General features: G+C 39.7%; 1 protein-coding gene across 1 annotated transcript in view; it reads right to left on the bottom strand.

Moving 5' to 3' along the window:
* LOC128696630 (chondroitin sulfate proteoglycan 4) overlaps nucleotides 1-10,882 on the bottom strand; it is an 873,169-nt gene that overhangs the window by 106,470 nt on the left and 755,817 nt on the right. The window contains exon 11 of the mRNA XM_053787941.2: nucleotides 5,233-5,399. Within this exon, the coding sequence (XP_053643916.2) occupies nucleotides 5,233-5,399 (167 nt within the window). The remainder of the gene's footprint in view (nucleotides 1-5,232; nucleotides 5,400-10,882) is intronic.

Raw genomic sequence — 10,882 nt, forward strand, 5'->3', positions numbered from 1 at the left:
ATCTCCCTGTTTCGATATATGTATTGAATATTGTTGTTAGGGGTACACATAGCGCCTCTGCTCCCTCTCTCAGGACCCATGGAGAGATGTTATCCGGCCCCATTGCCTTTGATGTATCTAGCTCACTCAAAAGCCTCTTCGCTTCTTCCTCGGTTGTGTGTACTGTGTCCAGCACTTGGTGGTGTGCCCCACCTCTCCGTCTTTCTGGAGCCCCTTCTGTCTCCTCTGTGAACACTTCTTTAAATCTCTTGTTGAATTCCTTACATACTTCATGGTCATTTCTTGCTGTCTCTCCTCCTTCCTTCCTTAGCCTGATTACCTGGTCCTTGGCTGTTGTTTTCTTCCTGATGTGGCTGTATAACAGCTTCGGGTCAGATTTGGCTTTCGCTGCTATGTCATTTTCATACAGTCGTTGGGCCTCCCTTCTTATCTGTGCATATTCATTTCTGGCTCTACGACTGCTCTCCTTATTCTCCTGGGTCCTTTGCCTTCTATATTTCTTCCATTCCCTAGCACACTTGGTTTTTGCCTCCATGCACCTTTGGGTGAACCAAGAGCTCATCCTGCCTTTTTCATTAATCCTCTTACCCTTGGGTACAAACCTCTCCATAGCCTCCTTGCACATTGTTGCTACATATTCCATCATCTCATTAACTGGCTTCCCTGCCAGTTCTCTGTCCCACTGAGCCCCATTCAGGAAGTTCCTCATTCCTGTGTAGTCCCCTTTCTTGTAGTTTGGCTTCATTCGTTATAGCCTTCCTGCTTCCCCCTCCACTTGTGGCTCTACTCTGTATTCGAAGCTTAAAACCAAATGATCGTTAGCCCCTATGGGTCTTTCATATGTGATGTCCTCAATATCTGCACTACTCAAGGTGAATACTAGGTCTAGTCTTGCTGGGTCATCCTCTCCTCTCACTCTTGTAGTGTCCTTTATGTGTTGGTACATGAAGTTTTCCAGTACCACCTCCATCATCTTAGCCCTCCATGTGTCTTGGCCCCCATGTGGCTCCAAGTTCTCCCAATCGATCTCCTTGTGGTTAAAGTCACCCATGATCAGGAGCTTTGCCCTGCATGCATGAGCTCTTCTTGCCGATGCAGCCAGTGTGTCAACCATCGCTCTATTGGTCTCATCATACTCTTGCCTTGGCCTCCTGCTGTTCTGTGATTGGTTATACATCACTGCAATTACAGCTTTGGGACCTCCAGAGTGAAGCATTCCCGCTATGTATTCGCTTGCTTCTCTGCTGTCTCCTCTCTCCAGCTCGTCAAAATTCCATCGGTTTTTGATCAGCAGTGCCACTCCTCCACCCCCTCTGTTCCCTCTGTCTTTCCTCAGGATCTGGTACCCCATTGGAAAGCTGGCATCTGTTATCATACCTGTTAGCTTGATTTCTGTGAGAGCTATGATGTCCGGTGATGCCTCTTTGACTCTTTCGTGCCACTCCTCCCACTTATTTTTTATTCCATCAGCGTTTGTGTACCATACCTTCAGTTTCCTTTCCAACACTGTGGTTTGGGGGGCCTGTAAGGGTGGGAGACCTGGTAACATACCGTGGGATTCTATAGCTGGGTATTGGGTGGAAGCTGTGAGTGTGGATTGTAGTTTGTGTTGGGATGGTGTGATAGGTTGTGGGGTTCTGAGGATAGTTCTGTGTGTGCTTGGCCTTGCTGCTCTGTTCTGCTCTGATTGACCTCTGCTGGTTCCATCCTTGTCTCCTTTCCTAGCTCCTTTCTCTTTTTTGTCCTCTCCCTCAGCTGATGTCATTCTGTTTGTGTTCTGTCTTTGTCTAGGAGCACCCTCTTGCACTCTTCCAAGTAGTTCAACCATGGTTTCTCTTGGAGGATCCTGTTCCACACTGTTTCTGTCCTGAGAATCAGCTTGATTGGTCGTTTTCTCCCATTCAAGTACCCACCTATTCTCTGAAAATTTACAATGTCGTCCATGTCTTCTTCACCTATTTCCTTGATGATGTTCTCAATCTTCTTTCTTTCTGCCTGCCATCTTTCAGTGCGCGTCCTTTCCTCTATCTCCTGAAGCCCATGGATAAACACTGATTTTTGCCCTTTCCTCCTCCTATTGCCTCTCCCTCTGTGACTCTGGTTCCTGTCTGTACGTGGTCATTTTCTCCCTTGTTTTTTCCAGTGGCTCTAGTTAGAATGGTTGTGCCTCTGCTTTTGACCTATCACTCTCTCCACATGCACCCAGCTGCTCTCCCCTTTCACTCCTTGGCCCTTCTTGGCAGGTTGATATGGCTTTAGTATAATTCATATCTCCTTCATTCCTGTTCGGCTTCTCAGCTTCATATGCTGTGTCATCTCTGGTCAATGTCCTTGTAACTTGCTTCAGCCTGTTTACCTCATCTTCTAGGACCCTTATCCTGGCTACTTGTGCCTCCCAATTCTTCTTCTCCTCCAACCTCTTTTCTAATTTCACAGAAAGTGTGTGCGTGTGTGTGTATGTGTGTGCGTGTATGTGTTCATGTTTGTGTGTGTGTGTGTGTGTGTGTGTGTGTGTGTGTGTGTGTGTGTGTGTGTGTGTGTGTGTGTGTGTGCGCGTGTGTGCGCTTGTGTGTGTGTGTGTTTCACATTCTTCTCTCAGTCTGGTTCAGTCCTCCTACAGTTTCATAAGGTCTTTTAAATTTCTTGATTTTCTTCGAGTAATTTAGATTCAGTTTCAACTCTTAATTTTCAAACAGTCATTTAGGTTCACTTCTTGTCCTTGCTGTCCTGCTCCTGACTCAGTTTTTGCGGTATGATTTGCTACATATTTCTTATATCCCTTGAACAGATTCCCTGAGCCTCTCTAAATTTCTGATTAAACTGTAGGATCTGTTACATTCCTTGTCTTTATATCTGATATGACTCTTCCCTTTGTATATTGGTTTTTTGACTGTTACCTCTATTACCCGGTGCTCAATCTTTTTTCCTTCTACCCTTTCCAATTTCATTTCTCAGAAAATTTATTATGCCTTTGTAGTTCTTTTTTAATTTTTTTTTATGTTTTGTTTCTTATTTAATTTTTTCTCTAATTCTCTTTCCACGTGGTACTCAAAATTTAGTCCTGCATAAGTCCTGGCTCCTATTTGTTCGTCATTTTTTGTTTCAGCTGTCATGTTCTTTTTCAGTGAAAACTTGATTATGTATTGGTTCTGTATAACCCCAGCCGCTCACTCTTGCTGCTTCAGTTACGTGATGGCTCAGAAAATTCCTCGTTACTGCTTTCTTATGTTTAGCTTCATGTTTTGTTCTGGTCCTCTATGGGAGTCCTTGTTTTCCCATTCGATCTACTTAGCCTTGAAGTGTTTAGCTATATTTATTCTTCCTCTCTCATTCTACCATTGTTACCAATATGTGAGTCATCACCATGTAATTCTAGGTATATAAATATACCTAGCTGGATGAATCTTGCCTCGAATTCAAGCCCCATCCGTACCGTAATCATTTTCCTTTTCTCTCCTTACAGTTTGATGGTGCTCTGGGAATATCGTCCTTATTATTATACATAAGAGGTTCACCACATTAGTAGCTATTGCATCAGATACTAATTAAGCATCTCTATTTTTTCTTGATTTCATGTTTTGTGATGACCCCGACTGAATTTGAGTACCATAATCTGATTCTTCTGTCTGTTACTGCTCTTTGATCATACTGTTTTCTTACTTCGTTTCTGAGTATACTGAACAAGGAGCCACTTTGGAGTGTTGAGTGTATTTCTTGCACTCCTTCTCCACTCTTGATCAACCCCAAAAAGTTTTCTGTTTTTTTTTTCTGCCCCTCTGTGAGTGTGCATACTAATCTGTATATACTCACCTATATGTAGTTGCAGAGGTCGAGTCACACCTACGGCCCCGCCTCTTCCTTGGTCACTACTAGGTCTACTCTCTCTCCCTTTCCCATAAGCTTCATCGTATCTCTTCTTAAAGATATGTATGGATTCACCCTCCACTACATCACTCTCCAGATTGTTCCACTTAATGGAACTCTCTGACAGAAGAAATACTTTCTAACATCTCGGTGATTCATCTGAGTTTTCAACTTTCAATTGTGACCCCTTGTTGCTGTGTCCCATTTCTGAAATATTCTGTCCCTGTCCACCTTCTCAATTCTTCTCGGTATTTTACATGTCGTTATCATGTCCCCTTTATCCTTATTGTCCTCCATTCTCGTCATTTTAATTTCCCTTAACCTTTCCTCGTTGGTCATACCCCTTACTTAGCTCTGGGACTAGTCTTGTTGCAAACCTTTGCACTTTCTCTGATTTGTTGACTTGTTTGATCAGGTGTGGGTTCCAAAATGATGCTGCATACTCCAATATGAGCCTGACATACACAATGTACACTGTACAGTATCTTGAATGGCTCCTTATTTAGATATCAATACACTATTCTTAGGCTGTCAGGCTCCCCTATGCTGCAGGAGATGCTTGGTTGATGTGTGCCTCAGGAGATGTGCTCGATATTATGCTTACCCCAAGATCCTTCTCCTTGAGTGAGGTTTTGCAGCACTAGGCTACACTCCGTCTGCAGTCTTCTTTGTCCTTCCCCAAACTTCAGGATTTTGCATTTGCTGGGGTTAAATTCCAGGAACCATTTGTCAGACCAAGCTTGTAGCCTTTCCAGATCAGATCACCTTGCAGGCTTACCTAATCCTTGTTCACTGGATTCTTCTCATTAGTTTTACATCGTCTGCAAACATGGACACATCTGAATCTATCCGTTCTGTCATGTCAGTCACAGCACTGGACCCAGGACTGACCCTTGGGGGGCCCCACTCGACACAAGCACTCACACCTCGTCGTGTACCCGAACACGTTGTTTCCTTCCTGTCAGTACTTTCTCTGCTATTCCTTCCTGTTCCTTTAGCTGTTCAACCAGTCTCTTGTGTGCTATTGTTTTGAGAGCCAAACTTCTCTCTCCTGTCTTACTTCTGTTACCTTATGTATGTTTTATCAAGTTGTGTTGGCATGTTTGTATGTCTCAATCAGCTGTGTTGGCATGCATATTCTTTCCTAATTATGATTACACTATTTTCTTTCATTCATTAGCTATGATTATTATAAGCTTACAGTCACAACTCTTCCTGGTGTGATGGACACTCACAGCCTTCTCCACCATTAGCAAATTGGTTATGCTTCTGCAATATTTTAACGTATATCGTTCCACATTCCATTCATTTACATTAATTTGGTAAAGAATATAGTTTGTGTCAACTACATTGAGTAATTCATCTCACCTGAGTTTACTAGGAGAGCTGTCGCTGTCAACGACTGTGATGATCTCTGGCGTCAGAGTTTTGGTAGTGCCAGCAGCCAACCTCAACACCTTACCAGGTGGTAGCTGCAGTGTTGGAGCGTCGTTCCTGGCGATAACACGCACTGGCAACACAAACCGGTGACGAGACTGTCAATGAAAAGTGAAACAATTACATAAAATGATTAACAGAGGTCGTAATAAATAAGAAAATTAGTAATTGAGACAATATGGCAAGATTAACATAGGAAAGAGAAATGGGAGAGCCAAGAGGATGGGTTCAAATCCTCTGGTGATCTAAGAAAAAATATTTATTACTTAGGTAAAATTGCGTGTGTACTCACCTAGTTGAAGTTGCAGGGATCGAGTCCTAGCTCTTGGCCCCGCCTCTTCACTGGACGCTACTGGTGTGTGTGTGTGTGTGTGTGTGTGTGTGTGTGTGTGTGTGTGTGTACTCACCTATATGTACTCGCCTATTTGTGATTGCAGGGGTCGATTCATAGCTCCTGGCTCCGCCTCTATGCTGATCGCCACTAGGTCCTCTCTCTCTGCTCAATGGGCTTTATCAAACCTCGTCTTAAATCTATGTATGGTTCCTGCCAACACTACGTCACTTGGTAGACTATTCCCTTTCCTGACTACTCTATGGCTAAAGAAATACTTCCTAACATCCCTTTAACTCATCTGAGTCTTCAGCCTCCAATTGTGACCCAATGTTTCTGTGTCACTTACACATAACCACTGTCTTTGCAATTGGATGGTTAAAATCTCTCACATGAATAAATAGAGTATGGGAGAACCAAGTAGTTTTGACAATAATATATTTCCTTTGGTTTATATAAATTAGATCCATTCATAATTAATAGAATTTGGGAAGAGTTAATAATACATTGGACAAAATTTTTAATTCTTGGGTAGAATAGTTTGTTGGTGGGTTGTGTGAAGGACCTGTTTAGTTGGGCCAGCGGGCCTGCTGTAGTGTTTCCTTTCTTATGTGTTGCGTATCAGGTGTTACTTTGTTGTGGAATGTGATAGTGAGGTGTGGGCTAGACCCTTTATATGCCTTCCTTTGATGCATTACTTTTATTGTTCCTTGATAATGTGAGTAGTCACGAAAGCGCTTGGAATTTCTGTATTCTTTCACAGTGGTTGTTTTGTATATTCTGAAATCACCTGTTTACTGTGATCTTATTGCATTAATGGATACCACACGACTCTTCACAATGTTCTCAATAAGCTTTCCTAATCACATTTCTTTTGTTTCCCAGTTTTCTTCTGCACTGATCAAGTCTCACAAGTTATAAATTCGATTTAATTTTTGAAAAAAATAAAAAAAAATTGTTTAAATGAACAAGTTGTGCCCAAATCTGTTTTAGCCAATATCATCCTTGACATGAGAGATCGTCCTCTTGATGATTTTTTGAGAATTATTCTTCAGAAACATATTGAAATAACTAAAATACAGGAGAAGGAAGCATTCAAAATATTGAGAAACAAAAAATGCTCTTTTAATCAGGCCATTCCATCAGAATGGAAACACAGTATGTTGGATCATTGCTATAATAAACTCAGAAGAATTTAGAATGAACTCAAAAACAAACTACAAAGAAAATTAGACATTTTAAGTGAAAATAGTGATTGGACAAAGCATGCTAATAACAATTTTGTAATTAACTTATCAGATGAAATTTTAGATAAAAATACAACTGCTGCTCTAGGTTTTGGCCTAAGTTTTGCAACTTAAAAAAAAATTAATAATATTGAAATTGCAAAAGCCTTTTGTAACTTTGAAAAATTTCTGATTTATCCACTGATGAAATTAACATTAGTAAGGGAATGGTATATAACTCTATGTTAAAACCAAACATTCCCAATTGCCCTCAAAGATTCTTTAAGTCCTATGATATACTTAATAACAATAAAAATTTGATCCTTACACAAGACAACAAAATAAATGCAGTAGTAATTTTGAAAGAAAATGATTACCAAGAAAAAATTAATAATCTCTTAGATGATACTGAAACCTATTCTAAACTTAGAAAAAATCCCCTAGAAACAGTTAACAGCAATTTCAATAAAACAATAAAACTTCTACTGAAAGGCAAAGATGAATTAGTCAAACAATTTACTTCCACTAATCCATCTTTACCTAACATGTATGGACTAATAAAAACACACAAACCAGGGAATCCAGTCAGACCAATTATTAGCTCCATAGGGTCAGTTTCATATAAATTATCCAAATGGCTTGTTGATATTTTGAGCCCTATTGTTGGTAAAATTTCTAACTTTAATGTTGTAATAAAGTTGGTAGAATTACCGAGAGTGTGAACACTGAAACAAGCTGCCTCTTTCCAGTCTATATTTGTCCAACCTATTTTTATGTTACCCAAGTAATAGCTTTTATATCCTTTTACTCATGTACGAATTAATTGCTCTACCATATTGTATTACTTTTGTCACTACTACTACTACTACTACTACTACCACTAGTGAACATCGAAATGGTACCTCACTAGTATTGCACCTCACTCTGAGCCTTTATATACCCTCTGTGTCCATGTATTGTTTGTAATGGCTTGATAAAGCTCCTGGAGAGCGAAACGTTGCCACAATAAAATGTCACATTAGTTGCATTTGTGTCCTTTTAACTTTAATGTTAAAAACAACATAGATTTAGTTGATAAATTAAGCTCCTTGACTGACTTAAATGATTTTAACATGGTTAGTTTTGATGTTACTTCCTTGTTTACGCAAGTTCCTGTTGATGATTTATTAAGTTTCTTATCTGAAAAACTCGTTAATTATGATTTACCATTGCCAGTTCCTACTATCATTAAGCTTATTAAACTTTCCATTGTTGATGCAAAATTTGTATTTTATGATAAGTTTTACACTCAGAAGTTTGGTATGGCAATGGGAAATCCTCTTTCACCTGTTCTTAGTAACCTATACATGGATTTTTTTGAAACAAAGCTGCTTAATGCAATCCTCCCTAATAGAGCTAAATGGTTCAGATATAGTTCAGTGTTGTGAGAATGGTATAGCACTGAGTACCTTGTTCCAAGGTTTGTAGGTTCGAGTCTCCTTCAGCCAGAGATCAGTGTTTGTGTATATTTCGCCTGCTCTTGCGAATTCCTTGCTTTGTTAAAATCTCTAGTAAGGCTGATGCATGCAGGGGATGAGATGAAAAGCAGTAAGCCTTCTCCCTGAAAGCTGGCAGCCTTGGATCAAACGTCTAGCGCAAGCTGGACGCCAAGGTATTGGTCCATTGTGGTGAGAATGGTATAGCACTGCGTACCTTGTTCCAAGATTCGTAGGCTCGAGTCTCCTTCAGCCAGAGATCAGTGTTTATATATATATATATATATATATATATATATATATATATATATATATATATATATATATATATATATATATATATATATATATATATATATATAAGATCACAGTAAACAGGTGATTTCAGAATATGCAAAACAACCACTCTGAAAGAATAGAGAAATTCCAAGCGCTTTCGTGACTACTCACGAAACCGCTTGGAATTTCTCTATTCTTTCAGAGTGGTTGTTTTGCATATATATATATATATATATATATATATATATATATATATATATATATATATATATATATATATATATATATATATATATATATATACAGAGAGAGAGAGACCAATGGAATGATAAAACAAGTGATTTTGAATCATTTACCAAACTGAGGCAGGACAGGGCTCCACCCCACGACACGTTGTCCTGCCTCAAGAGATATAACACAACATACATGTTACCTTACCACTAAGTCAGCAATCCTACAAAGATCACGCATCCAGCAGAGGTAGATGTTTTTCTCGTGATCTGAAGACACTTGTGGCTGTGGTATTTCAAGGATTAATTTCAGCCTCCTGTTTGAATACCCGCTGGCTCAGTGGTAATGTGAAATATACAGTCTGTTGCCTCTTGAGATGGGACATTGTGTCGTGGGGTCGAGCCCTGGCTGCCGCAGTTCGGTAAATGACCAAATATCGTGACTGGAACAATACACAAATAACCCGCACATTGGAAAGATGAGTTTACGACGATGTTTCATGTTTCGTCCAACTTGGACCGACTTTGTAAATGGTCCAGTTCGGACCAAAACGTCGCAGTAAGCTCCTTTTTTCCTATATACGGGTTATTTGTGTATGGTAACTCATTATACATTAGGCATTGTTTCACATATCCTGGAGCACAAGACTTGTATTATTTTATCTCATCCTGGTGATCCAGGGCACTGGAAGACAATGCCCAGTATACAGTAGGTGCCCTTATTTATCTGGGGAGAGACTTTAAGCCCAAAATAGATATTTCCCTAGCCCGTTGCACTGACCACTACACATTCCTAGCTACTTTATGGAATGCAATCTTTTCCAATTCTGTTTTCTGGTTTTGCCTTCTCTTTTTTTTATTTGTTTTGTCTTTCATCACCTTGTTCTTTTCGTGTTCCTTTATAATATTCTTCTTTTTTCATTCCTTCCCAAATTTCTCCACCAACCTGGGAAACTTCTCGTAAGAATTTCCCGAGAGAACTGCTTCAGAAATTAAGAGCAACTGTAACAACTCCCACCAACAATACCATCAACAATAAGATAAAAATATTAGTGTTCACTCTGGAAATAGTCTGTTTATGCTTAGATCCCTTTCAAAACCTATGCCAAAGTATCGGAAAAATCATAATGTACGTTGATAACTTTTTCGGAGAATGAGTGAGCCTTGATCCTATAATTATTTTTATTATTACTGTAATCATAACTAAGCGACAAACCCACAAGGGTCATACAGCGTTCGATTCTATAATAATTCACTTGTCATTGCAACAAACTAATGAATTACAGAGCACATGTCACTGAATGACAATGTTAGTGGAGTTAGTTAGTTAAAGATTAGCCGGTATTCTCCCGGCCCGGGCCTTTTCCAAGTGGTGGCCCGGCCTTGGCTCCCTCTTTAGGGAGTGTCTGAGACCTAAGTCTCCCATGGGAGGAGGCACAAGTACCTCCTCATCTTTGGGACCAACTGTCCCCAGGCCTAGCCACAAGCTAGGCCTCTCTGGTCTGCCATCCCCGCCCCAAGGGGGCAAATGGGAATGACAGTCTTATGAGCTAAAGGCTCGGGCTCAGGCACCTACCCTACCCTAGAAGGGTTAGGCATGGTGTCGATGAATGTTAGTGGATTTTCAGAGCTGTATTCTCCATTAGTTTCCGTTTCAAACATAGCATTGCAAACCGGGTATGCAAAATGGGTATTTTAAGTTGGTTGCAATCTTGCATTTTTTTCGATTTCCAAGACAAAGAAAACCTGGTATAAAACTCCATATATAGCTTCCATGGTATCCTGAGCTCCTGCGTCTTCCTCGTCATCGTCTTATAAATCTGAGTACAACTTACAATCTATTTTGAAAATCATTTCTCGTTAACGATCCATAATACTATCAAATATTTTTAATTTAATTTACTGAAAATTTCGTGTATTTATGTTTCATTTTAAGGGACACAGAAGAAACACTTTAAGGAGTTCAGTTTTATTTATACAAGAATTATTTTCAGTAAATATTAGTGTACATTATACTATTTATTTAACCAAATTTCTACA

Source organism: Cherax quadricarinatus, chromosome 46, assembly GCF_038502225.1.
Source record: "Cherax quadricarinatus isolate ZL_2023a chromosome 46, ASM3850222v1, whole genome shotgun sequence".
In the NCBI taxonomy this organism is placed as follows: Eukaryota; Metazoa; Arthropoda; class Malacostraca; order Decapoda; family Parastacidae; genus Cherax; species Cherax quadricarinatus.